General features: G+C 49.8%; 1 protein-coding gene across 3 annotated transcripts in view; it reads left to right on the top strand.

Moving 5' to 3' along the window:
- The window catches only part of NR6A1 (nuclear receptor subfamily 6 group A member 1), a 101,348-nt gene that overhangs the window by 53,855 nt on the left and 19,710 nt on the right, over positions 1-27,783 (top strand). For 2 of the 3 annotated variants that reach the window (XM_049831620.1, XM_049831619.1), the window contains exons 3-4: positions 22,014-22,244; positions 27,267-27,322. In XM_049831620.1, the coding sequence (XP_049687577.1) occupies positions 22,014-22,244; positions 27,267-27,322 (287 nt within the window). Of the gene's footprint in view, positions 1-12,979; positions 13,160-22,013; positions 22,245-27,266; positions 27,323-27,783 lie in introns of those variants that run through there. The other variant, XM_049831621.1, reaches the window with a different exon arrangement.

Raw genomic sequence — 27,783 nt, 5'->3', positions numbered from 1 at the left:
TATCTAACATCCTGCATTTGCTCATATAAATGTAGTGCAAGCATATTTTGCTAAATTTGAGGTAGAAACTTGCTACATGTGATTTAGCCTGTTCTAACACATGGCATTCCACCCTTCCTGTGCTCAGATATGTGAATCTGAACATTTAGAAAGTGTCTCTTGTGAATAGCAAAGACTGTTTTCTGTAGTACGTGTGCTGCAAAGTCATCACAACACAGCACAAATAGCCCTGTATTTTCTGCTGATAAGACAACTGGTGGTAAGCACTGGGAGTTTTTTTGTTTGCCTTGTTTTCAAGATACACAATAGAAAGACTAATGCAGATTTTAATTTTTAACTTTTAAAAAATGAGTAGGCTTATCTCAAATAAGCAACATGAAAATATAATACGATTGGAATTTCAAAAATTTAATGCTGAAATCCAGGAACTGTTGTTGGGGCAGATCATTTCAATTTCAAATCCGAACCTTACATGTTTCCTCTAAAATCATCTCACATTTCTTACAACACCTCGCGTTGGAGAGGATCCCTCTGGCTAAACCCGGGTGTGCTGCATTGTGGGAGTATTTATGGAAATCATCGGCAGCCAGCGAGGCCGGCTGGATTTCAGCTGGCAAAGCGGAAGGCAGCCGCAGAAGGGCAGTTTTGTCTGTCTGTCCTGCAACAGCACACACAGACACGCTGCCGCAGCTGTGCCGCGGGTGCACCCGCTCCGCAGCCCCCTGAGAGGAACGGGGAGAGTTTGTTTGTTTTAGGTAATCTGCCATTTTCACATTCCCAACAGAGCAAAGCCAGTAAAACTCAGGGTAGTAGCGGTGGGTTCCATGAAGTTTTAGTGTTTTTCTTGAGTTTGCAGCCATAAAGAGGACAGTCGTTCCAGCAGAGTGCAGCTCAGGACACGCTTAATGAGGAGAAATCAACCCCCCTAATTCAGGGGCCGTTGTCCCCAGGCAGTGGTGGAGAAAGGTGGATTCCTTTGGTAGGAAATCGAGAGGCATCTGTTAAGTAGTAATCACTGTCCTAACTTGGGTATCCTCTGAACACGAGGCTCCTGCACAAGGAATTAAGGTCCCTGACTTCTGCTGGGCAGCTGCTTTTGAGCCGGCTGCTGGAAGAGATGCTGTTCTTTGCCGGCTGTGCAGGGGAACTTGGGAGCCTCTTCACTTACAAGTCATGAAAGTCGGAAATCTCTACAGTCTTGGTTCCAGGTCTGGTGGTCTGTTGCTTTTGGTCCTGTATATACACACACTGTTTCAGTAATTAACTTAGGCATTAACCTGCTCCTGCTATTAGATGTCATGCAAGCTCAATATTACCGAAAAGCCATTCCATCAGCTGTGGTCCAACACAGTATCATCTCAGACTCCTGCTTTTCCAGTTCAAGATGGTTTCCACGTCATTTTGGCATCTGGTGGAAGAAAATGTAGGACTTCTTTGAAAAGTTGGCTGAGCCTTCATGGACCTTGTCCCGAATTCTGCAGAACCTGACGGCAAATGCTGGTCTCAGGCCGGTTTCTTTCTGTTTGAAATCAATGGCAAAGCAGCTACAGCTCTTTGTGAGCATCTCTACCTCTTTGAGGGTACTTCATTTAGGATGGTTTCATTTCTTACCTCTGGAACGTAGTCCCCTGGCAATCCATTCATCAGTTTCCAGCAGCATCCAGGAGTGTGTAAATTGGTACCCGGGTAGGCGTAAAATGCACAGAGTTCTCCTCTCAGGATAACCTCTGCCTAGACTGTAAGGAATCAGCCAATTAACCATGGATGCTCTAGACACAATTTGCTGGATAACTTGTATTTACAAATTGCAAGTACGTGAATTTGTTCAAGCACATTTTATACTACTTGTTGCCTTTAAGCTGTAGCTGCTGCCCATTTCTTCTGTTTGTGCAGCTTCTACTGCGGCAGACCTGGTTAGAGCTTCCAGGCCATAATACTGAATGCTATGGTGCAGTAGTGACGTTACAACCATCTTCAGAAGTGAATCACAGACATATAAACAAACAAAATAAAAAAGTGAATGATAATGAAAGAATGCTGTTGGTAGTGGAACTTGTTGGGGAATTCAGGGTGTGGTGTCGGGTTATGATTTAAAAGGCCAAATTAAAAATATAAACCACTTTTATGCACCCTGAATTCACAAATGCCCTCAAGACATCTGTGGCTGTTTTGAGAAGAAATGTAAAGGCCAAGAAACCCTCTTGACGGTGACAAGCTGCATAAAGAGAAGCCGTTTGGCTTTACTGCTAGCACTGCGTTTCAGAGGACGTGGGAGAGCGCTGGTGGGGGTCCGAAAGGATTTGGACGTGGAGAATTATTTTAAATAGAGAATTAAATGTCTTTCTCTAAAATAAATGTATATTTTACTTAAGAAAAAAAATGTTAAAAAGTGAGAAGGCATAATTTTAGTATTTGTAATTTGTTGTTTACTCTGCATCTGCTCTGGCCACTGTCTGAGACCAGGTCGGGGCTTGCAGGGAGCTGGTGCAGTCTGACCCAGCACAGCCCTGTTCATGTTTAGGCTACCTTCTTTATGGAAGCACCATGGGAACAGTACATTGATTTTAGATACACTATTAATACAAATGTGAGTGAGGTCACGATAATTAGTAGTTATTATTGTTTGGATAATGACATCCCAGGTCTGCTCAAACAGCTGTATTAAAAAAAAGTTGAGAAATAGATACGAAAAAGTGAGGAAGGAAGAAAATAATCACTTTACAAACCAAAAAATTTTTCCAGCAAGAATGCATTTCTGAATCTTCCAGAAATAAAGCCTGGAGTCCGTGGTCTGTGCTCACCCTCTGCCCTCCCGTCACCACGAGCACACAAAGGCAGAGCTGTTAATTCTGCTCATCTCCACTCCGTCCTGCCACTTCCACTGATGGTGTCATCCAGCAGCACGTAAGAATTCAAGAGCTCCACAAAAAGGGATGTTATGAGCAGAGCAGTAGCAGACTGGTCTGGTCCTGGATCCACGGGCCTCTTCTATGTTTAGATGCCTAAATGAAACAGGCTTCTGTGGTCAGGGCTGCTGACAGGAAAGAAAAAGGGGAAAATAAAAATGTGTGTAGGGGAGTGTTGTGGGAAGAGCTTGCCACAACATTCATGGGCTCTTAATGTCCTGAGGACAAAGTTAGAGTTAATTCAAAGAAATAAAATCTCTTGGATAGCTATGACAAAACATAGCATTGTTACATTACATTTAATGTATTTTAATTGACTCTGGTTTTGTCCCCCGTCGGTTTTATAGTGCTGTCATCTGGAAGACAAAATATAGAGCTATGCTTTCCCAGCAGAGCTGTGCTTCTATCTGTACTGGTTGTATATAGAAGACCAGACTTCGTGTGAACTGGATAATTACCCTGTAAATGAACCAGAGCAAATGTAGGCTTGTGAAGTATCTTCTGATGTGAGTAAAATATTGACTAGCTACCAATTAAGTTAGCATGAGGCTGGATCCTGTGGAAGATAGCGTGTGAAGATGTAGTTAGACTGTATTGTGAGACATATGTACATAGGGATCAACTTGATATCCAAAAAATTAGTTCCACCATGTGGAGTAAGTTCTTGACTTCGAAGCAGACACTTGGCACAGAGCAGATCCTCTGCTGCTGAACCAGGGAAGTAGCTGGTAATTAGAGGCTCATCTTCTGTGAATCAGCCACAAAAGAAAATGAGGGCACATTTTTTGAATGGGCTTGATGAAAACAGAGGGATATTGGGATTAGACATTCTTGGTTTCTTCTCTGGGTTTGGAGGAGAGTGTGATTTGTCATGCTTCCTTCTGAACTGCCATTGTTGGTGCACCCTGCTTAGCCCTCTTCCTGTCTACTCAATTTGTTTGGTGGCTGTTGGGGCTCTTTTTGTGCAAGACGACCACTTTTCTCAATTTCTCCTTCTTTCCTCCCCATTTGTGAAATTAAGGGAAATTCCTTAGTGCACAGAAGACCCTGTTCATCTTTGAGCTACCTAGTTATGTAGAGCAGTTTTATGACTACAGGAATTTCATCCTGAAAATGTGTTGCAGTCCTGGGGATTCATGTTATGAACAGCCAGCTGTAGCTGCTACCAATATGTGGTAGCTTTCCTCCTCAAGTACATTATCTTATTACCATAGATTTAAATATTTGATTTACAAAATGTTGCTGCCTGATACTCCAGCAGTATCACGTAAGACACATCACAATAGATACCGAGTTTAAAGATTGTTTTAAATGGCTTTAATACAGACAGAGGTCAGAAAAGGCAAGATAACAGCAAAAGAGGCTATGTCAAAAAGTAATTAGAGCAGGACAAATGGATTGTGCAGGCATGTCGAAGGCTGTTATTTCTGTAGGCAGTGAGTAGGAAAGGTGTTAATGTAATGTGACAGATCTGGAGCAAAAATGAGGGTGCAGGGAAAACAAATAGGAGCTGACCAATGGAATGGTTTAAATGTGAGGTTTGCTTTAACATAATTTGATTACACATGAAAGAAATGTTTAGTGTAGTTTCTTTGAAAACCTAATTGTCTTAAATACTGCATGTTCGATTCAGTCTTTACACCCAGAGAAGCAATCCCTGCTCTGTGGCAGCCTCGCTATCTGTCGGTAATAAGCATGTGAATAGTTTGCTCTGTGTAGCTTCACAGAGAGGAGGATGGAAGATTTTTTTTCCCTGGTGTTAGTCTAGTAAAATTAGCTCTTATTTGCAGTCACGTACATCTTAATTTGGGACCTCGTGCTCTCTGGCATGGGTGGTATCTGGGGCCTAGGAGCTGCTGGTCGAGATGACGTGAAAATGGAGCATCTAGTTTATCAGAAGGAAAGGACTAGGGGCAGATTTATCAGAAGGAAGACGGGGATGTAACAGTTACTTTTTCAGGACCCAGCTCTTGCCCTATTGAAAAGTGAGAGCAGTATTAGTAGGAGGATGTAGCAATGCAGAAGTGCCCTGGATTTCCAGGCTGCTCCAAAGGACTGGACAGAATACAAAGATTTCATTTCCCGAGCACTGTGCTCCTCTGTGGTGTCATGCTGAAATCACACTACCTGCTGTACACGTAAGGATTCGACTTTGCGGGCAGAACAACCTATGCAGTTTATGGGAACATTTCCCCAACATCTGCAAGAGCAGAAACTTAAAATGATTGAAGTGTCTTTCTTAAGGAGCCACTGGTGAAGCTTTGAGCTGGGTGCTTCACGTTACGGCTAGACAACGAAAGGGGCTTCAGAGCCCATGAAAAATCATGCTCATAGGCAGCTAGGCTTGGCATTGACCCCTCACTCCTGTAAAACAGTGCCAGGTAGATCACTGTGCCACCTCTGCTGTGCTGGGTTCCTTTACTTCACTGCTTGGAGTCCCTCTAGGAAGGAAGTTGAATTTACACAAGTTTTTTTTGAGTATGGGAATTTTTCCTGGCCCGTTGTCCAGTGTCGTCTTTTCTTTCCTTAATCATCCTTGCATGTCTAATAAGTACATTTTCCATAGATTTTGGCATTTTCAATTTCATTTAAACTTGACATCATCTCAAGAAGCAATTGTGGTTTGTAGGTGGTTAAGGTGAGATACATTAAAGGTGGTAAATCATTCAGTCTTCAAGCTGAGGAGGTGTTGGCAGAGGTTCTTACAGAAGCTGGGAGTTCTGGTGATGTTCTTTTTTTCAGTGGAATACGCTGTTTTCTGAATGGATGTATTCTTGGCCAGTTACCTGGGGACTAAAGGGAAGTCTGTGGGTATCGTCAGGGTATACCAGACAGTTCCTTCCTTCTTGTAAATTCTGGAAGGACATTTCTGTTCAGCTTTTCCTGAAAAGAATATTGCAAACTTCAACAAGTTAAATGTCATACTCAAGGACGACTGGCAAAAAAAAAAAAGACCTTTTGAATAGCTGCTCCTAAGAGCAGAAAAGCTAATAGCTGCAGCAAAAATAACACCGAGGGGCCAACCAGCCGGCTAGCGGACTCGTTTCTGTCTCGGTCACCTGTGGAGCATCCAGGGAAGGTGAGAGTATCGCAGAGCCCCGGTCTGACAGCGGCGCGGGCGGCCGGGGGGACTCCGGCCCCCGAGACTTGGACCAGAGCTGATGGGCTTCTGCTCCCGAGGACGCTACAAGCTGATTTTAAAGTCTTGGTTTACAGCTACATAGCACTCAGCTTTACGGTGCGGCTGAGGCGGCACGTCGCAGATCTGCTGTACCGCTGCCTGCGCTACGAGGTCGGGCCCGCCGTGCTCCCGGGGTGCCCCCCCCGCTCCCCCCCCGGCGGGGCCGGTCCGTCTGTCGGATGCTGCCCTCTCCTGTCCAGCCGGCAGCCTGGGAACCCGCCTCCCGCTCGGCGCCCCCGCTCCGCTCCGAGGGGACGGAGCGTGGTGAAGGAGCGCGGCCGGGAGCAGGGAGGGCACCGGGGGGGGAGGACGGGGACGCCGGCGCACCTGGGGGCGCGCTCGGGCTTGGGGGTAGCACGTGTCTTAAACTTGGTGTAAACCCCGATGTCGACGTTTTCTCTCTTTCCGTAGAAGGCGTGCGCTCGCCTTTGGTGGAGGTGGCCCTGCTTAGGACGAGTGATGCTCAGTGATGCTCGCGGCCTCGCTCGGCGTTGCTTGCCCGTCACCCGCGCCTTCAGGTTCTCCTCTCGGCGCTGGTTCCTGTGCTGTGCCACCTCCCCGTGCCCTCTGCCGAGCCCCACCGATGTGCAGTCCGTTAGTTCACAAACAGGATTTGCCCCGTGCTCCTAATGATCTAAACCAGCTAATGAGCAACTGCAGTCGTAACAATGTGTTTGATGCAGGTACAGAATCTGCAGCTTTAGTTCTCAAGGTTTTTTCCTCTTTGTTTTGCTGTCTGACCTGAAATTTGAGGAAATGTCCTCTCGCTGTTTTTCGTTCTTTTCCTGGGGATATCAACAACTGCTGCTCATCCATCAGGCTGCCTATTTAGAAACGATGCTCAGAACTATAATAACAATAGTTATAACAACAAACTCTTGGTCTGTTGCTGTTATTACTAAAAATACCAGCAACTGCCGCAGACCAGTGTAGCTGTACGATTGCACTTTATGTAGGTCAGGCATAAAATAATCTTTCGGCTTTTCAGTTTACCGCTTAAATGCACAAAACTTTTCCTGCCTCTTCGAATCCGGGAGATGCTCTCTGCCTTCTGACCTACGTGCCTCTCCTCCATTCCTACATCCCGCTAAACATCTGCATTGTCTGCCCAGGCACGGACCCATCTCAGGTTTGGATGAGGAGATTTCTGCTCATTTGTGCACACACTGGTGTGATGGGGTGCGCTGTTTCTGTGGGTGGGATACGCTGGGACGAAGCCCCACTGCTGCACCCGGTGTTTGCTTGATGGATTCTGTGCCTGAATATTGGTCCCGTGGGAGAAGCGAGTGACTGCAGAAGGACAGGACGAGGGTGCGAGGGTCGGATCTGGTCCTGGGCTCGCTGTTGCCCTGGCTGTGCAGGCGCCGTGGCGAGTGGCAGGTGCTCAGGGTGCTGCAGGGCTATCGCGGGTCACGGGGGCCCAGCTCAAGGACTTGTCCCCATTTTCCAGAATGATCTGATACCACGTGACCCAATCTGGGTTACTGGGAGTTACAGGAGACGCGCTCCCAGAATGGGATGGAGTCATCTCATAAGAAGGGAAGCGTTTTCTGCGAAGGGTTTAGAATGGAGCTCGATTGCCTGCTCATAGAAATGTAAAGCTTTTCCCTTTGCAATTCTCCTTTCTTGTACTTGCCCACTAAGGCAGTAAAACCATATACTTCTCATGCCTACAATCCCATTTGTTTTCCTTTTTTCCTCTGAAGGCAACCTCTCTAAGGAGCCCTTAACCTCCCCCCTGCTTTTTCCTCTGTTACACAGAGCTGCTCTCCACTGTTTGTCACCCATCAAGCAAGATGCAATGAAATGCTTCTTGCAAGGCATTCAATAGACTGGGATGGCAAATTCAGTAGCCAAGCAAATAAAAATATAAATAGATAAAATGGGAAATTGATAGGAGGATTCCTTTTGCACAATGACCTATTGAGCTAGTAAGAAGGAGGAAAATGCTTAATTTTATGTGCACCAAGTGAATACCTTCACCAGAATTATTAACACCACGTTCCTTGTGTGTTTAACGCTAGGGAGCGGAGGAATTACCCGCATCTGTTATTAAACCATTATCACAGGACTTCTCAGAAGTCAGGTGGACGTCTATTATCATTTCTTGCAGTTCCTTCCGTAGCTTCTCTAAACAATTTTATTTTAATTTTTTAATTTTTTCTGAAATACCTGTATACATAGAGTGAGGGGGACAGAGTTTTTGGGGAAAGCACGTGCTGTGTTTACTTGGAACCAGTTCTTTCGCTGCAATGGCTGAAAGTGGTAACGTCCACAGTACTGAGGCTGCTGAGATGCTTTAATCTGAGTTTATAACATTTATTCAGCTACATTTGCAAACCAGCTTGGTTCGGGCGTGCGGGCGCTGGGTGTCGTTCCTCGGCTGAGGCTCCCACGTGCATGGGGCTGTTCCTGTGCCTGCCGAACTGCGCGGGCTCAGGAGCATCGGCGCTGCAAAATGGAGATGCTGCCAGTGGCACCGTTTGTTAGTAAAATAAAAACAAAGCCAGGAGTCTGGTATTTCCTTATGTGCTATTTGTTGCTTGAAATCAAATCCACTTTAGTATTTTAGTCTGGTCTGTGGCAAGCTCAGTTATGTGGAGGCAGCTCTTGGTTTAGTTGCCTTCAGTGCTGAGATGTGCTCGGTTTTGTTATCCACAGCCCGGACTTTGTTCGTGCCACAAAGGGGCCGATGTCTCAAACTGCGTTGACACAACAGAGCCCCGATTGTCATGAAAATGGGCAAAGCCTGGCTAGAGCCCAGAGAATTATGAAACGGTGACTGTGCGTGGGAGGGCGAGAGCACGAGGAAGGGCTGCCCCTGTCCTGGGGCCACCGGCTCTGCCAGCCCTGCTCTGCCCAAATTTGGGTTTTGTCATGAAGGTTTTTAGGGATCGTCTGTGGCAAGTGACGGTGCCTGCAGACTGTGTCCTGGAAGACCTCCGCCGTCCTGGTCTGGCAGTGTCTGACCCATTTCAGCGCTGCCTCGTGACTCCAGTTAGGCTCTACATTTCTGAAAAAGTCACATCTTTTGGGAATTCCTTCTCTGTGGAATCGTGGTCTCATGGCACGCGCCCAGGGAGCACCCAGGGAGCGGGGCAGTGCCCAGCAGTGCCCGCTCTGCTCCTGCCCGCAGAGTCGCTTCCCGCAGGCAGCCTGGGCAAAACACCCGTGCTCCCAAAAGCAAATAGGGAAAATGTTCTTACAAAGAAGCTCTCAAAGCACGCCTGCATCCGTACAGGATGCCTTTTAAAGCGTTGCACAACTCTTATCCATATTTTCCTTTTCTCCTGCCACATTTATAACCTGTCATCTTCTCCACTGTCTTCTGGCTGGTTTGCCTGGCATCACAGTTCGCTGTGGGCAAATTGCAGCAAAACTCAGTGTTTTTCCTGTCCTTGCTTGCAGACAAGTGACCCCGTTGGTAGCGGGATGAGCCAATGCTCAGCACACCCTGGAGTTCTTCCTGTGTCTTCCTCTTGCTTCCCATGCCCGTCCCTTATGGCCATAACATCAAGACAATAAATCTGTTAGGCAGGCAGCGGTGTCACTTGTCCAGTTTTTGGCAGTGGTTTTGGCTTTTACTGTTATGAACTGGTGTTATTCTAAAATTTTAGATGTCAGTTACAGTAGCGCTAGCTTTTTCTGTTTGGGGTGGGAATTGGCTGATTCAGGCTAAAACCAGAACCAGCCACTTTATTTTTCCTTTTACCAGGCTTGCTTTAAGGCTGTTTGGTTCAGACAACAGAATTAATCTTCCTTGTCTCTTTTCCTGCCCTCTGCCCATTCCTAGTTTGGCCTCTCATTTTACAGACCAGTTCCAGATCTCTGTAATTATTTTCTGCCCTTGAGGATTTATTATGGACAAACTGTGACATGTATTTAATGTAAGTGAGTTCTGAGTAATTTGGGGATTGTTTGGCCAATTATCCGTTTTCCCAGCCAGGTTTTGTCTACAATTGCAGTTGTTTCTGAATTAGCGGGGGTGGGGGGTTGATGTATCTCTGTTTTGAGTCCCAACAGCAGTTGTGTGAGCAACTTTGTGTCAGTGCGTTATCCTGAGATTAAGTTGCTTTATTTCAGAGCGCTGTGTCCACATCACACTGTGGTGTTACAAAATAAGCACTCTGCATTCTGGTCACACTTCTTCGAGGGACGCAGGGAGCGAGCGGAGTGCTCGCATGGGACAAAGAATGCAGAGATTTGGGAGCAGGCACAATTGCAAACAGCTGTGTAAACAGCGCAGCCAGGGGATGGCTTACCTTGGCCATGCGCTGCAAAGGCAGGGTAGCAGGCTCCTCGCACGGCCCTGCTTTGGTAACCTCCAAAGTAAAAAAAGAGAGGTCAATCCGAAGAGCATGTCAAGGACCGACACAGCAACTTTACAGATTTACAGCATAAGCAAACTGGAGACCTGGCCCAGTGAAGGACTGCTTTGCGACAGCTTGCTCCTGCATTATGCACCTGCTCCTGCAGAAATGATGGGTTAAAAGCGGGGTTATGAATAGACAGAATCACAGAAGGGTTGGGGTTGGCAGGGACCTCCCAGACGGTTGGGTCAAACCCCCCTGCCCAAGCGGGGTGAGCTGGAGCAGGGTGCCCAGACTGCCAGGAGGATGCTGCTGAGCCTTGCTCTTGCGTGCACATGGGGTTATTTGCATTGCTGGATGTCACCAGAAAGCAATAAAATTTCAGGCTTGGGATCGAGTGAAATATGACCTCTTTTGTTGCCTCTGTGCCTTGTTTATTTTAAGTCAGCCATTTCTCAGAGCATGGTTGAGCCCTGCGGTCCTCAGGATGAGGAACAGAAGCAGACTATGGCTTTTGAACGGAGTCAGCGTAGACATCTGGAGGACAGGTGGAACTGGGCATTGGCAGAAACATTTTTGGCCTTTCCCTTAAATGCCTCAGTGTGGTGAGCGTTGTTTTGGGCTTGGTCAAACCCAGCTGACCACTGGGACAGCTTATCGGGTATCCCATGTTTGCAGCACTAAGGAGGCATGAACCATGTAATATCCAAGGTTGAGTTCATCCCAGGAGGAGGATGAAGGAGCAGAAGAGATTCATGAGAACATTCACTGGTGCAGAGAAACACACAGCTGTATCTGATGGAGAGCTCACTGTTACCAGTGCTGCCATGGTAGTACCTGTTTTGAGGCGGGCAGCTAAATCGGACACAGATTTGTTGTTATGAAAGTTTGCAGAGCCACCAAGTTTAGAGGCAGAGATGATCCGCCTTGAAGAGGTTGAGCAGCATGGATTTTTTAATTAGGTGAGAGAGAAACTGGGAAAAGACAAAACACCCAATGTCCCATGTAGTGTTTTTCATTACAGTGCAGGTTTTCTTGTTGGAGCTATGGCCAGTGTGATTTTAACTCCTTTCTAGCAATAGCGCTGCTGAAACTGTTTCCATTAGGAAGGTGAATGTCAGCTCACTGACAAGCTGGTGCAGATCATACTGTTAAGTTCTGATCATTTGGCTGACCTTTGCACTTGTCCATCACCAGCTGCCTGTGCACCAGTCCTACCCTGTTCATTGTCTCCCCGCACTCACCGCTGTCCTTAGACCACCGCGTGGTTCAGGCGACCAGAACTGGGCTGCACAGCTCACACGTCCCCATCAGCATCGACCGCACCACTCCTCCCGTGGGACGTGCTCTCACGGGGACTCAGAGAGCCCTTGTGCCTGCTGACGGCACACCTACTTTTTTTTTCCTGATCTGCTGCTGTATTTCATGCAGTGGTTTGTTTCTTCCCCACTCCATCCCAACTTCAAAATGCTACCGTGGCACTTAGAAAGCTGATTGCAGAGCGTACCTGCAGGCAGAAGGCAGACACCCCGCTTTCCCAGCGCGGCTCAGCAGGTGTATTTTTTTCTAGAGCCAGGTTTGTTTTCCGTATTCGTCTGGGTACTAATCTTCAAGTCAGCTTTTGTGAGGTTGATGACAACAATACAAACTGATGCTGAAATCACTTTTCTAAAGCAAGCCTGTGCTAAGCAGCCTCAGAGGACAGAAAATGGATCGTGCGGCAGTTTCTTCGGCTTTCCTCCAGAGCGCTGGTGTTGGGCATGGCCGAGGGGGATGCTGGAACAGGTTGTGCTCCTGCTCGTCTGGCAACTACCGCGTTTCTGTAAATGACGACTATGAAATAGAGCGTGAGCGCGTGCCATGTTGACTGTTCACCCTTTGGAAACCTCTCTATGACCACAGAGAAAGCGCACGTGTTCCTCCGCTGAGGAAGCTGGGGCGAGCATCCAGTCGCCAGCGTCCCGTCCCCGTAGGCTGGCTTACGCAGACCCGCGCGAGGAGGGCTCCGATCCCCCACCCCGTCGTGACCACCACCGCCGCGGCAGCGCCCCAGTTCCCGGTCCCGTGGGAACCGGGGATCCCGGTCCACGTTCACGGTGGGCTGCGGCTGCCGCCTGCGCCGGGAGCGCGGGAAGGCGCTTGCTCGTGGCCGGCACGACGCCTTCCCTCGCCCACGCAGGCAAGCCGTGCCCGTCGCGGCCCGCGTTCGGTTGGATGTGCAGCGGGACCCGTCCGTCCATCCCGAGCTTGCGTGTGGGCGACGATTAAAACCAAACGGGAGTTTTGGGCCGGCAGCGGTTACCGGTTTGAGGAAATAATTTCCGTCGCAGAAACTCCTCTGGTTTTTCCCCGGCTGTTGGCGTAACCCCTCAGCAGACCGTGCTCGCAAGTCGGGGCAAAACCCACCCGGAGCCGTCCCCGCGCCCCGTTCCCCCCGGGGGGGCGACGACGGCCGAGGGCCCGCCGCGTCCAGCCGCCCGCGGGACCGGCGCTCGGCGGGGACCCCGGCCGAGGCGGGCCCCTTCCTCCCCCCGCCGCCCTCCCCGCCCCGGGCTGGGCCCGTCGGGGCTCGGTGCCCGTCGGAGGCGGCGCTGACATCACGGCTCGTTAGCATAGGGCCGGCCCGCGGTCGGCGGCGACGGCCGAGCCGGGCTGCCCGCCCGCCCGCGCCGCTGGCCCCGCTCCCCGCCGCGCCGCCGCCATGAGGCGGCCCTAGGAGCGCGGCGCCGGGGGGATGAAGCGGGACTCGACCTGCATGGAAGGTGAGCGGGGCGCCGGGCCTTTGTTCGGGCTGGGGGGGCGGCCCCGGGGACGCCGCCTCCCGCCACCGACCCCCCCTCACACCCCCCCCACCCCCGGCAGCCGCCGCCGCAACGGGGCCGGGGTCGGCGGGGGGAGCGGGCGCTGGCGGTGCGGGGACCGGGAGCTGGACCGGGGCTGCGGCAGCGGAACAGCCGCGGAGGCTTGGGGGTTTGGGTTTGGTTTGGGGTTTTTTTTTTTTTTTTTCCCCCTTTTCTCGCCTTTTTTTTTTTCCCTTTCCTTCTTTTTAAGGCGGCTGCGAGCTGCGCCGTGCTGGCCGCGCGTCGCAGGCTGCGGCTGCGAACGGGATTATGCCATTTGAAACAGCGACAAAAAAAAAGGGTACTAGTTTGTTTTGTGGCTTAATTTGTTTATATTTTAAACTTCCTAATCCCCTCGACCATCTGGAAGAGCTTTTTTTAGTATCGTTAATTATTGATAGTATCGGGGTCATGCAGGCACTTGATAACGTAGCTCCATCTCTCCTGGGACTAATACTAGTTACTGATATTTTACAGCTCCCCCCCCCCCCCTCCCCCCCGATTGAAGACAGTGGCAAAGCTCTTCTTCAGAATAAGGGCGAAATATTTAAGGAAAGCACAGCGCGTGTTCGGGTAACACACGTTTAGAAAAGTCACGATTTTTAGTTGTGCCTAGGCCCTGGCTCCTCGTAGGCAGGGACCGCTGCGTTTTGTTGTGGTGGTGGTTGTTGTTGTTTTAATCTTAGATATTCTTAATTCTGCATCGTTCTCAGTCGTTGCACATCTAGACAACTTACATAGCTCCCAGAGAATTATTTTTAGGCAGGCAAGTCAGTTTTTAATCTTACTGCTTTGTAATTTATCAATTTTAAGAAATAGAGTCTAAACCAGATTTTAATTTGGAGCCTATGACCATGCTGGAGCAAGGGCAGGGGACCATGCAAAAAGCTTTATTTTTTTTTAAGTTGGATTAGAGAAAGTTGATCACTTAGGAAGGCGCCGGTTAAGCTCGGAATCGATCTCCAGACCCTGTGAAGGGGTGGGTAGCGCGAGGGATGGAGACCCTTGTGCCTGCTACGGCGGCTGCAGGCTGTCGCTTCAGCTAGCGGGGGCACATTTTGGTGCCGTGGGCTTTTGTTCCAAACTCTTTGTGCAACAACTGGCTGGAGTGAAGGATCAGGCCCCGTCGCCCGTCCTCCCTGTGCCGCACAATGGAGCGGGGCAAAGATCTCGCAGCGTCCCTCGTCCCTTGGCCGGCTCCTGCCGGCGCTGGGTCCCGTGGGACGTGGGTGCTCCGGGGCGCAGGGCTGGGTGTTGGGGTGAGGAGGAGAGGCAAGGCCAGGGGGAGAGGGGCTCCCAGCCTGCCTGGGAGAAGTTGCATTTCGCAGATGAGTTTTTGATATGCAAATGGTGATAGGTCCCAGCCCGGGGAAGGGAAGGGTGATGGGTTTCATCAGCTGCACACTCTTGATTTATACCTACACGGAAAAGAGCAACCAATGACTTCTGGGGGTTTTATGAGCGTTTTCTTTTGACTGAACTCTTCTTTGGCAGAAACAAAATCAGCGTGGAATAAGACTGTTTTTGGATTTGATTACTGGAAAGGGAGAGCAAAGCTGAGACGCGCTGGCCATTTCTCTGTCGCAGCATTTCTCCTCTTTTCTTTTCAATACTCGGTCGGTGCTTTTTAAAATGCGACCACACTCTCTGTGTCTCCATAATTAGAGCATCTTTTTACAGTACAGAACATGAGGTTGCAGGCAGTCTCTTTCTTTCCCCTTCTTTCTTTTTTTTTTTTAAAGGACTTGAGGAGGCTTGTCCATTTAAATTAACCTTTATCGCAGCTGGGCACACAAATGTTTTTGTTTTAGTTCACAGAGGGTTAATTCTATTCAGGCTCTCACCATGGCCAGCCTGATCCGGGGCAGCACAATCTGCTCTTTGAGCCCGGCCTGGCCAGGCAGGACGCTGGTGCCTTCGCCCGCATCCAGCGCGGGGCCGGGACCCCCATCTGCGGGGTCGATGGGGAGCAGGAGCGGGACGCCCCGGCCCATTGTGCACCCAGGGATGGGCTCGGCCGCCGAGGTCGCTCCTGTCCCGGGGAGGGGCCGCCCAACAGAAAATTTAATCCCTGTGTTCATCGATTATAAGTTAAAGAAAAGCCCCTTAAGCAAACGCATCTGGTTTCGGGGGTGGGCTTGTTTGGACAATGCAGCACTCCGCAGCGAGGGGGGATTCACCCCAAATCTGTGTCTTGAATTTAAGAAGACGGTTTTCTTGAAACTAAACATTGACAGTGAAAAAAATCTTTAGGAAAGATAAGGAGAAAAAGAAACCTTCAAGGCGTTTGTTTGTGTTTGAGGCATCATCAGAGGCGAGCGAGATTTTGTTAGGATTTAAGTAACACATGTGTGAGATCTCCCCCTCCCTAAACAGCTGGTATTTAGCAGCTTGAGATTTAAACCCAGCTAAAGGGTACTGTGGGGTGTGTGTGATAGGGTGAGTTAATCACAAAGCAAATAAATGATACACAGTTGAAAAGATGTTGAATATATTAATGAATTGCGGTGCTGAGTGTCGTCTATAATCTTTTTTTCAGCTATGAAAGATTTCCTTAGCTGTAAATCACGTTCTGCTGTAAAAATGGGAAGTTTTGCAAACTTCAGCTTTCTGCGTCCTCCCTCTCACTTTTCAACAGGACCAAATCCCAGCACCGTCTGCTCTGGGCGTTTGGGTGAGGGTTTGTGCCTTCACTTTTGGCCTCACTCTAGGAAGTAAAGTCTTTGTTTCTGCTCCATTATAAAGCACTGATATTACAAGTCACGCAAGCTGGCTGCACCGACACACGGTCTTATTTCCAAGGTAAATCGCTCGCAGGGAGCTGTAGGTGCTGTATGGTTTTACGCTGCATCTGGAGGGGTGGGTGCAATCCTTCTCACAGCCGTGAGGAACTGCCAAGATGAAGCCAGCGTCTGGTCCCCCTCCAGGAATGCGGCCGTGCTGCCTGCCCACTCTCGGAACACCAAAGGCGCTTCCCGGTAGCCTGCTCGGGTGTTTGTCCGCAGGAGCGATACAGGTGGGAGCGGTGATGGAGACTTGCTGAGGGCTGGACGTGTGTCCTGATACTTTTATTTATTTGCTGTGTATTTTATATGCTCATTCATGTGCTTTAGTGTTTTCTGTATGTGTCTTTGCCATGTGCTTCAGCAAGGATTCGGAGGTATTTCCTTTTGGAAATTCTTAGGAATTTTCTTCTAAAAATTATCAAGACTACTCATTTCACTGAGGGGAAAAGCAAGTCTTTTAAAAAATAAGTGTATTGCTTCTACCGTTTGCCTTATAAAACATAGACAATGAGAGATTTCTTCTCTTTCTCACTACGTCTTCTGTGACTCTTGTGTAACATCATAATATTCTTGGAGAATTTACATTGTATTAAAATGTGGTATGAAACCTACCATGACCTTTGAAAACAATACATCCTTTAATGTGGCTTTGGGGAGGGGTTAGCGAGGGAGTAGCCATAAAAATCTTCAGGGTTCAAGATGAGGTTGAGATTTTTGTGAGTGCTTTTGTCGTAGCAGCAACTGTTTGATTTAGTGGCCCCTGCTACAATGGGTTGTGAGAACAAAGCCAGAATATCCCATGTATGAGTTCGTTAAATGTAAGACCCATCAGAAAAATTGGGGAGGGGGGGGCTTCCTCAGCCCTCTCTCTCTGAAATAAAACATGTGCAAGGTATTTAAAAAAAATTTAAAAATCTTACCAATTGCTTTGTTTCTTAAGCTACATTGTCTTGTGTGGCTTTTGAAACCAGAGGAATCAGTCAGATGAGAGGGAACAGAGCCAGGGAGGAAGGAGGGCTGCTTGCTTTAAAATTATTATACTTACTATGTGTTTCGATATTCTACTGAAATTTCAAGGTTAAGGGAGTTCAGAGCACCCCCAGTGCAAAACTGCTTTAAATTTGCCCATGCTTTACTGTTTCTGTAAAGTTTGCTACGATTCTGGCCTGGCTGCCCCACCGTTCGCCTACACAAGGCGCTTGCATTAAGTAGGGTGGAAAATAGCAAAGGTCAGGAGCCGGCAAACCCGTGGGCCACAGGGGGAGCGTCTTGGGCCTGGTCACAGTTCCTACAGGATTTTTTTTAAACCTCTGAAACTCTAAGACTTTCAGTAGGTAATTATTTTTTATCTACCAGTTTTGTTTGAGCGGTAGTTTATGGGGTGTACAGGCATCTCTCTAGCTCCTGGAGGTCCGTGTCTTTGTTCACGGTGTGTGCTGCTGTTCTATGGTGAATTTTAATCTGGAAACCCACCCAATTAACAGCTTCTGCAGGGAGGCATGTGCAGTTATTGTGGCCATGGGGCCATTCACACCACCTCGCCGTCACCCTGCTAGCGGGGAGTTGGGGACGGCGAGGGAAGGATTCTGATTCCTCCTCGCTTTAATCATCCCGGCTTCCCGTGTTCGCCAGACGAGGCCCTATTCTTCCTGCAACAAAAAAGCTGCGCCTGGAAATGAGCCCTCATTTACATCCTCAGCCATCAGCCTGCTCCGGCGAGGAGGGAGCCCCATGATCTGCCATGGGATGCTGCAGCCACCCACCGCAGCCGCCCACCGCAGCCGTCCACCGCAGCCATCCTCCTCTACCTTTTGCCGTGTGTTTAAGCCGGTAGTTTCATGGCTCCCTAATTCCGCCCCAGCCTGCCCGGCTGGGGCATGGCATGCCCGGCAGCGAGCGCGGTTGTTGCTGCTGACCCGGGGGTCCCCCAGCGCCCACGATTTATGGCACTGCTGGTGGGAGCAGGGGGAGGGCCAGGAGTTAAGCTGAGGCTGAGCTAAACCCTGCAGATAGAGGACTCTTCTGTCCCAGGCTAATCCCCCGGCCCCCTCCCAGCGTTTATCAGATAGCTGAAGGTAGAGATTATGCAATTGGTGACTACAAAGTCATGTTTAGCTGCCTCCCTTCAGCGAGATGCTCAGATAGCCCCAGTCCTGATCTGTAGCAGCATTCCTCTGCAGTCTTCATTAAGCGCATACCTGAGGTTGTCTGTCCTGTAAAACTGGGAACGTTTTTGTGTGGTGATGACATCACGAACGTTTCTTTAGTTAAAGTTTGCGTTTCCTTCATTCATTCCTTTATCTTAAGGTTTTACAACAAGTGCGGTGACATTCGCAGAGAAGTGCAAATTTGCATGCTGTGCATTAGCAAACCTTTTAAAGATGAATACAGATGGGTTAGATTTTTACTTGGCTTGTGTAACTGAAAAATAGTTTCATTTCTGATCCTAATACATTTGGCTCATTTTTTTCTATTGCGTTCACATGTTCTCTGATAGTAAGAACCTACACACTGGTTTGTCAGGTTGCTTAGGCTTTATCGAGATTGGAGAGGACTTCACTGTGACTGCTACCTCCTGCCGCTCCAAAAATCCTGTGGATAAAAACACCTTTGTCTCGGAAAACTCCCTGGTCATATCTAAGCGAGGAAAACCAGGCTCGGTGTTGTCATGCTGAAGTGAGTTTGAACCAGCTCATCTTCACAAGCCGGTGCCATCCTAAGGTTGGGGATTTTCTAAGTCTGTGTCATTTCACCGAGTGACCCAAAACGGGAACAACGGGGTGTGGGTAGCACATCGGGCACGATGCCGATTTGTGTAGTTTTGTGTCTGCCTGGTCTGAGCTCTCTCCTTTGCTCCTTGGGTGGGTTGGTGGGCGCAGGCAGCTGCCGTGCCCCGCTCCATCTCCTGTGTAAGGCAAGGGTTCAGCCCCTGCCTGTTCCCGGCGCTGTGCCTGCCTTATTCCTCCCTTCCTGCTCTGGCTGTGCCATCTTTTTGAAAGCAATCGTGCCGGATGGTTTCTCTGTTTTGAGTTTGTGCTCTTCTCCTTCTTCTTGCTCTTCAAGGGTTTTTTATTCTTTCTGTCCCTTATACTGTCTCCTTGTTTTTCTGACCTGGTCTGTCTGTCTCCCTTCTCTTACTGCCGTCTCCCCACCTCCCATTATTCATCTTCTCAACCACTTTCCTTTACCCCTCAAGACCCATCATCTCTGACACTGCGTGACCCTCTGCCACCCACGCCAGAGCATCGCTGTAATTCCCTCGTCACCTGGACAAGTCACCGTTGTGGCCGCTCGGGTGCTGTCTGGAAGGAGCCTTTGTCCCCGCTGAGGTGTAAGGGTGCCATGTGGGTCACTCTCTTCTGCTCCTGTCACCTGGACGCATCTAAAGGAGCACTGGCCCTCGAGTGCCTTCACTCTGCAGCTCGCGGCCATCTCGGAAGAGAAAAGCAGCTCTGGCAGCTCTCCTCCCTAGCTCCACCGGCAAGGTCCAAAATGCCATGTGGTCTAGGCTATCCCACCTTCCCCTTCCCCACAGGACAACCCTGACTGCCGCAGGCACTGCCACATACTCCTGATTTCCCCATTAATTTGACTATCACATGAGCTCCTGCAGCAAAGTTTCTCCTCTGAGTTTTGAACAGTTGGGCCATAGAGGAATAACTTCCTACGCAGCACAGCCTGCATCTGCAAGGCAGGTCCTGGAAATCATATGCACTTCTTGTGTCTCCCAAGCAGCTTGTCTTTAACTAAACATGATTAAATATATGTATCACACAAACTCCAGAGAGAAAGGACTGAGGCACTGAAGCTAAACTCCAGGTACCTGAGGCTTGCATAGAGAACCACGTGCAGCATTCATCCCTGGGCAGCTGCAGAAAACTGTTGCCACCTCCCGGGTCCCGCTTTAGCGGTGGGTATTCTGCCCGTTGGAATTTGCACGGTCACGTGTTCAAGCCAAGAAATACTAGAAATAATCTGGTTTAACCAGCGTCCCTATGAAATGCGCGACTGAGTGAAAGACAGAAGTGTGGTTCCTCGAGTCCTGTTGCTCCAAACCAAAGCGATGCCCTTTCTGTTCCTTGGTGCCTCTGCCTTGCTTGGCAAGGGTGATCTAGTCATCCAGGTAATGATTATTTGACATTTGGGAAAGCAACCCCATAAAGTGTACTGCAGATTTGTGTGTACCCCTGAACGCACTTGAATAGTGCCCATCTTCAAAGTGCAGCTCTGTTTGCAACTATCGGGATATTAGTAGGTTACAACAGTGGGGCAGGGAAAGCAGATAGGCCTGGTGTGCGAGGGGTTAAGCTGTTTGGCTGTGCTAAACATCTGCTACAGGAAAAGCTTCTGGTGCAACTTGCTGGCATTATCTTAAGCATAGCTGAGTGTTACTGTGAAGCAAGGTTTAGGCCTCCCTATACAGATGCAAGGTAATGAGGATCCATCTTCGTTAACTACCTGGGTCTCTTCAGCCATCATTTACTTTTTCCTTTCCATTTGACATCACCTCTACGGAGATCACTGCCTGCTCACAGGTTCTCGCTGAGTCGTGCATCATCCCTGCTCTGTCTCAGAGGTGATATTAGTGTCTTAAAATACGAAATTTAATGTGACAGCTCCTGTTGCTGCGAGTCCTGCAATTTACATTTTTAGCCATCCAAAGGCCTTCCAAAGATTTGGAAAAGGAACAGTAAAGTCACATCATTGTGGCTTAACCATAACGTAATTCACTTGGGTTCTGGGTGGTGACTTGTGCCATGAGGCTTTTGCTGGTGCTGCTGGAGCCGTGGGAGGGAGCGAGGAGGTGAGCGGGTCCCTCTGCCTGCCCCCGGGAATACACAAGGTGTGACGGTATTTCACGTTTATTGGTGTCTGCCAGGCACAATGTTTGTACTGGCACACCCTGGTCTGTGCAGTTGAGGCAGGGCACTTCGGACCCTTTTTCCCCTCAAGGTTCCCGTTCCTCTCTGCTAACAGCAGCACAAAGTTTGATGGAGGCTGCCAGGGAGAGTCGCACTCTCGCCCCAGCTCCAAGGGTCCTGTCCCGGCGCTGGGAAGGTGAAAGATGGAGCCTTCCCTTGCAGCCATGCGCTGCTGCTCTCCAGTGCTCTGCAATGGATCCGCACAAGCCTGACAACCGGCTGCTTCTTCGTCAAACCTGACCTTATAGGAACTCGGCGGTTTTCCTACTGTGTGCCCACAGCGGGTGCTGGCGCCACTGGGCACCAAGTGGAGTGTTCAGAGGAAAACCTGAAAATTGGGAATAAAATAAACTTCAGGGGCAGTGCAGCGTGCTTGTGCCATGCTGATGAGAAAACATCATCCATTTTTTTGCTCTCATCTCTGTTCTTTGTTAAGGGAATACATAAGATGGTGCCAGGGAAGCTGCTCGGGGACTTGTTTGGCCTCCGAGTGATGGGTTTGACCTCCTGCCCGTGGCAGGAGGAGACCCCATTTTGTGGCAGAGGCAGGCACTGCACCGATGTGGCCTCTTACAGCTGTAACGTGTGCTCCTCGCGATCTAAACGGTGCTTCATTTCCCAAACTAATTCCATTTCTGACAAATTTTGTGTAAGGGCATTTCTAAGAGGCTGGGTTTTAAGCAAACGTGGGTTTTACTTCATTCTTCTTGCCACTGTTGAGAATTTCTGGACTTGATTTCCTATGAATATGTTGAATTGAAATGACTTTATTGGCGGTTGCGGAACTGGCTTTGTGGCAGGCCTGTGAAGCTCCAGAGCTGGAGGCAAACCCCGCTGCCCACCTCGCTCTGCTGACCGAGTAAAGGCAGTGAGGAGCCTCGTGCCGGCAGCACCTCCGGCCGGGCTGTGCCGGGCCGCTGAGACCGGCGTTCCTGGGTGAGTGCCTCTGCTGCACTCTGTCGGGGCAGGCCATGGGGCACGGAAACTTTCCCAGTCCCCTCAGGAGAGTTTCTGATCGCTCGGTGAAGCCGTTTTGTTGACCACAAAGCCTTTCCTCTTCTCTTGCAGATGAGCGGGTGGATCAGCGAACCTGCCTGATCTGCGGGGACAGAGCTACGGGGCTGCACTATGGGATCATCTCCTGCGAGGGCTGCAAGGGGTTCTTCAAAAGGAGCATCTGCAACAAGCGGGTTTACAGATGCAGTCGAGACAAGAACTGCGTCATGTCACGCAAACAGCGCAACAGATGCCAGTACTGCCGGCTGCTCAAATGCCTCCAGATGGGGATGAACCGAAAAGGTAAAGCAAACTGGGCTTTTTACGGGTGAAGGCACAGGTTGGTGGGGCCAGTGTTAGCAAGGCATGCTGCCTTTCCTCAGCTGCCATTTTGTATTGCAGTTCTGCCTCTCAAATTCTTGGCAAGAAAAAGTGAAACTTCAGCAAAATTATGCATGGATAAAAAATTCTTCCTGAACTACTTCATTACTGTACTGGAGGAAAAATCTGTATGAATTGAAAGCACACATAAGTACTTGGAGAGCTGATTGTTGTGATCCCTTTTTTCAGGGAAGGTAACAGTTCATTACTGTCCTTCGCGGTGGATCTGTCCTTGCATTTATCCTGAGCGAGGTGGTCACTATTTCTGTGCTTTGATATACTAATGTAGCAAAAATGAATGCATTTAAATACGCTATTTAAGTCCCAAGAGATCTGAGTCAGACTTTACCTGTTCATTGTTGTGGGAGCGTAGACCTGCAGTTGCTGCCTAGTGATAAGGTGTGAGGGTCTTCGCCTACCGCCTGTCTCTGGTTGATGACTCACGGCTCCTGGCAGCCGTGTGTGGAGCTGGGGAATGCCAAAGGTGGTTTTGCCAGGTACGAGGTCACTGAGGAGACAAGTGGGATCTGGAGAACGAGCTGTGCTGGGTTTAGGACAGCAACCCGCTAGTCCCTACGTGTGCAGAGGTGATGAATGCTATGGTATCATCTTCAGGATGGAAAATCTTAAGTAGCTCAGAAGTTAATAATGAAAAATAGGCTGGGATTTATTTCAGTGTCACGTCTCGACTCTTCAATCTTTTGACTTTTTAATCTCTGGAAATGTTGTTGCCCATTAAAAGCAGCTATTTCTTGGTTTAATGGCAACAGGCAGGAGTCTGAGCAGCAGCGGGTGCTGCTGTAGCACGGGGGCCGCTGCGCTCCCCCTGGACGCGCAGGTGGGACGGTGGGAGGGACCCCTTCCTGGCTGCCAGACACAGGTGTCATCTCCTGTTTTTTAAATGCAGCTGTTGATGCCTTTAGTGTCATCGTTCACAGGAAAGCCGCCTGTCAAAAGCACTAAAACTTCCATAAATTTACCGCAAATCCAGCAGGATCTTCCTTAGAAAACGTACCTTGGGGCTGAGATGGAAAGCTTATCTCCTGCCTGCTTTGATTACAAACTATCTTGGGGGGTTTTATTTGATGGGGAAGGCAAGCTGGTTCCCGGTAGTCTTTGACCTGACGAGCGTAGTTCTGGGTGACCCGAAGCGCTGGCTGGGTGCGTTCTCGTTTTCGGCGCCTTGCCCCCCGATCTCCTAACCCGGGCGTGCCGTTTCCATTCCTCCAAGCGCTCTCCTCCGCCTCGCGTGGTTGTCCGAGCCCGGCGGGGCGCCCAGCCCCGTGGAAGTGTCCGGCTCTCTCTCTCTCTCTCTCTCTCTCTCTCTCTCTCCCGCCCGCCCGCCCTGGCGTTGCCGGTACCGGCAGCGCGACGCTCCGGTGGCGGCGGGCGGCGGGCGCGGCTCACCCGCGGGGGCGGAGCGCCACCTGCCGGCCCGCCGACCGACCGACCGACCGACCGAGCACCTACCAAGCACCGACCACCGACCGACCGACCGAGCACCTACCAAGCACCGACCGACCGACCGACCAACCACCGACCGACCGAGCACCGACCGACCGACCGAGCACCTACCAAGCACCGACCGACCGACCAACCACCGACCGACCGAGCACCGACCGACTGACCGACCACCGACCGACCGACCGAGCACCTACCAAGCACCGACCGACCGACCGACCAACCACCGACCGACCGAGCACCGACTGACCGATCGAGCACCTACCAAGCACCGACCGACCGACCACCGACCGACCGACCGAGCACCGACCGACCGACCGAGCACCTACCAAGCACCGACCGACCGAGCACCGACCGACCGACCGAGCACCTACCAAGCACCGACCGACCGACCGACCGACCGCTGCTCCTTCTTCCCCCAACAACCGCCCCGGCTTCGGCTCTGCGGAGGACACGGCAGTCCGCAGGCAGCGACCCAGGGGCGTGGGCAGTTAAGGAGCGTTGCGCTTCCCGCCAGGGTGCCCAAATTGTTGCGTGATGGAGTCGCAAAGTTACTTCATACCAGAGTCTAAGTACGGTTAGTTTTGAATTCAGGTAAGGCACAGAGCTCAGCGTGGGAAGGGAAACCAGCTTTGAGGAGACTGTCTGTCGTGCAGCCCTGTACAGCTCTTCTGGGGAGGGCATCTGTGCTTCAGAACCATACAGGTTCCCTCAAGCCTTTTTTGATGGACCACCAGCAAAAACATTACGACCTCTTGTTGCAAATCTTGGCTAGGTTACGCAACTGGCAAGACTTCCAAAAATCCCGTTTGAGAGAAGCATCTTGAATGTACAGTGATCTGGGAGATGGGGGAGCTCCATATCCGAGCTGCAAGCAGCAGGGGATAGTGCTGGTCCACGAAGGCTGAGCTCTGCAGAAGAACGTGTGTTTGTCCCTGCTGATACCCAAGTCGAGCATCGCAGCAGATACCAGGTGGTGCCGAGCACCTCCCGGGGGCTGGGGGGCGGTTTCTTCCATTTAAGCTAGGAACGGTTGTAAGAATTTACAAAAATAAACAAAGTCAGTTTGCATCCTGTAAGTCTGGCTGTCGGGGGCTATGCCTGCAGGGTCCGGCAAGGCAGTCCGCCAAGCATCAAACCACTGGCCAGCGGAGAACTGCTGGAGTGACGGTGACTGCATCAAGAGTAATGGGGTTCATTTAACCTCCAGTTGTTGAAAATATCAGCAGTCATAAAGATAACATGCATGAGCTTGGGTACTGCCTTGGATAGAGCTCTGGTTTAAATGGCACCCACTGCTGCAAGGACCGGCGCAGCCAAACTACAAGCTCCTCTTAGTACACAGGGGTTAAAGTGGGTTTGAGTGGCGAGTGCAAGAGTTCCTGCAAAGTGTTGCCCTCAGCAGTGGCTGGCAACGGTTGCCAATTTGAAAGGCAGCTCATCAAACCAGTTCAGCAGGGAGGGCAGCTCTGCTGGGGCGATGGGAGCTGGAGCACAGAGTAAAGACCAGCCTGGTGACGACCAGCGTTGTCTCCGTGGTTAAGAACTGTAAACTCTGCAGAGGCAGATTTTCCAAGGGGTTCTATAAAATGATGTGGACATAGAAAAGGAAGATGTAAGCTAATGTCTGCTATAATTACGCTTTGAAATCAAAAGACCAAGACAATTTATGTCCATGGCTTGTAATGGAATTAGCCGAGAAGCCTTTGGAATCACAATTAGCAATAAAATACATTGGAAAAACTAGAGAAGTTCCCCCCAAATTGGAAAACTCTTACTGTAGTTCCATTAAGTTAAAAAAACCTAAAGGGAGTAAGAGAGACCTTAGTTTTACATCAGCCACGTTTTTTAATGAGAAAATAATGTTTTTTTGGAATGAGCTTTCATAGAAAATAAACAGCCTTGTTTGTTAAAATGAGCTTATTGTCTTGCTGTATCTTAAGAGATTTGTGTGATGTAGAAGGTAACCATAATTGTTTTATATCCTGTGTTTGTGGCTTCTCCAGTGTGCTTAAGTGAATGCTATCTGGCATTTTAAATAAAAATACTTGCTCTTCTGTGGAGGTGATAGAGTTTGCGTTAGAAGGATTAAAACTGTATTGCTGATTTCGTAACGTGGTGTTGTAAGGTGCCACAGGGATCGCTGTGCTGCTGGTCACGGACTGCTGGAGTTGTAAATCATCAGGACGCTTTTGCGTAGTGATTTGCATTGCTTGACTTGGTGGTTTTGATTCAGGAAAACGCAGTTTAGGTCCAAGTGCAGGATGTGCATAGCTCTGCCTTGCTACAATTGCCTTAGCTGAACCCGCGTCTGTAATCCCTGAGTTGCAAGTGCAGCACCGAGGCAAACGAGGATGATTTGAGCTGCGGATATTTAAAATCAAGCAGCAGCGTGCCTTTTCTGGTACAGAAATTTTTCCTTAAATATTGTGTCATTTTCTGCTTCGGGAGGGCCTCCTGCAGCCCTGTGTGCCAAGCAGGGTGAGGCCAGCCGGCAGCAGCAAGGTCACCGCGCAGCTGGGGAGAGCCTCCTGCCAAGTCTGGCCAGGTCGCGGTGGGAAAGAGATTGGGACCTGATAAACAGGGGGACCCGGCCCGGGAGAGGAGGCGCACGAGGAGCAGCGTTGGTCCTCGAACGCTGACTGCTTCTGCAGAGCTGCTCTGCCGACAAAGAGAAAAGCAAAGGGAAAAGGAGGTAGAGAAGCAGCTCTAGGATAATCCCCTTAATTGGACTTCACTGAAGCTCCCTGGAAATTGTTTAAAGAGCCTTAAAAATGCAGCTGCTGTATTGAGAAGCTAGGCTGCCCTTCTGAAATGAAACTGCATAGCTCGGTCTAGTAACTCGAATTTTAAACAACAGCTTTGCATGCAGCCGGCTGGGTAAAACATCTCCCCTCCATTTTCCGTGATAGCTGTAGGAGATCTGACCGTCTGAAGTGACAGCGGCGTTACTAGTTACCAGTGAAGTGCTTTATCTCTGTGCTGTCGGTAGCACTGCTTGGTGTCTCTCCAGGTGGAGTCTGGCTCGCGATGGTTCACAGGGCTGTGGGCAGTGGAGTTAGAAACGCCAGCGTTTGCATTTCATTTTCTAGCAGTCGTGGGTATTCATTGCATTATTTCTGGAGGTGAAGTAGGTTTGCTTTCTGTGTGCCATCTCTCAAATTATGCTGGAAGTAACTGTGATAAAGGATTGCTATTCCTTCGTTACCTGTCACTCAAGGATCACATGAAGAAATACTAAACTCCCTGAGTAATGCTTGTAGCCCCATCGATGCGTTTATACCCTTTGGGGTGAGGATCATGGTGTGTACTGCTTGAGCTCTCCAGTGCCCTGGCAGGCACTGGAGGTTTCTGTGTTTTGGTGAACAAAATGAATCTTTTAAGATACAAAGATTTTTTTCAAAATAGTAGATACCTTCTTATGTATTTCTGGAATACTGAACAGTAGTGTTCCTCACCAAGGTTTGGTTTGTTTTCTTTCAGCAATCAGAGAGGATGGCATGCCCGGAGGCAGAAACAAAAGCATCGGACCTGTCCAGGTGAGCGTGTCTGACTGTTTCTCCACAGTTCCCTTCAGCTTTTGCTCTCTTGGCCTCGGCACACAGCTCCTCTCGCAGCGGTGGGCTCGGACCGCGGGAGCAGCTCAGCGTGGGATGGGGCTGGGGTTCGTTTGACTGAGCCTTTCTCGGCCCTGCCTCTGCCTTCTGCTGGCGTAGCAGACTCTCCACAAGTGTAGAATTACGTCAAGAACTGTAGATTTGTAAATAAAGTTCGGTGCTTGCTTGTTCTCAGAGGGGACACGGCGCAGTCCCAGGGTGCCTATGTGAATTCATGGGCAGTCTTGCAGCTCTCTGTCCTTTGTGAGCCGCACAAGGACGTCCGTCCCTCCGCAGCTCCCAGTAAATCTCACAGGCTGCCTGCTGCAATTCCTTCAGTTGTTGCAAGCGGGGCACCCAGTAAATGTCTGGCTGATTGATGGTGCAGCTTGTCTGGAGATGTC

Source organism: Accipiter gentilis, chromosome 29 (assembly GCF_929443795.1).
Source record: "Accipiter gentilis chromosome 29, bAccGen1.1, whole genome shotgun sequence".
NCBI classification, from domain to species: Eukaryota; Metazoa; Chordata; class Aves; order Accipitriformes; family Accipitridae; genus Astur; species Astur gentilis.
Note: the sequence above shows the minus strand (reverse complement) of the source record. Positions and strands in the feature narration are given on the sequence as shown.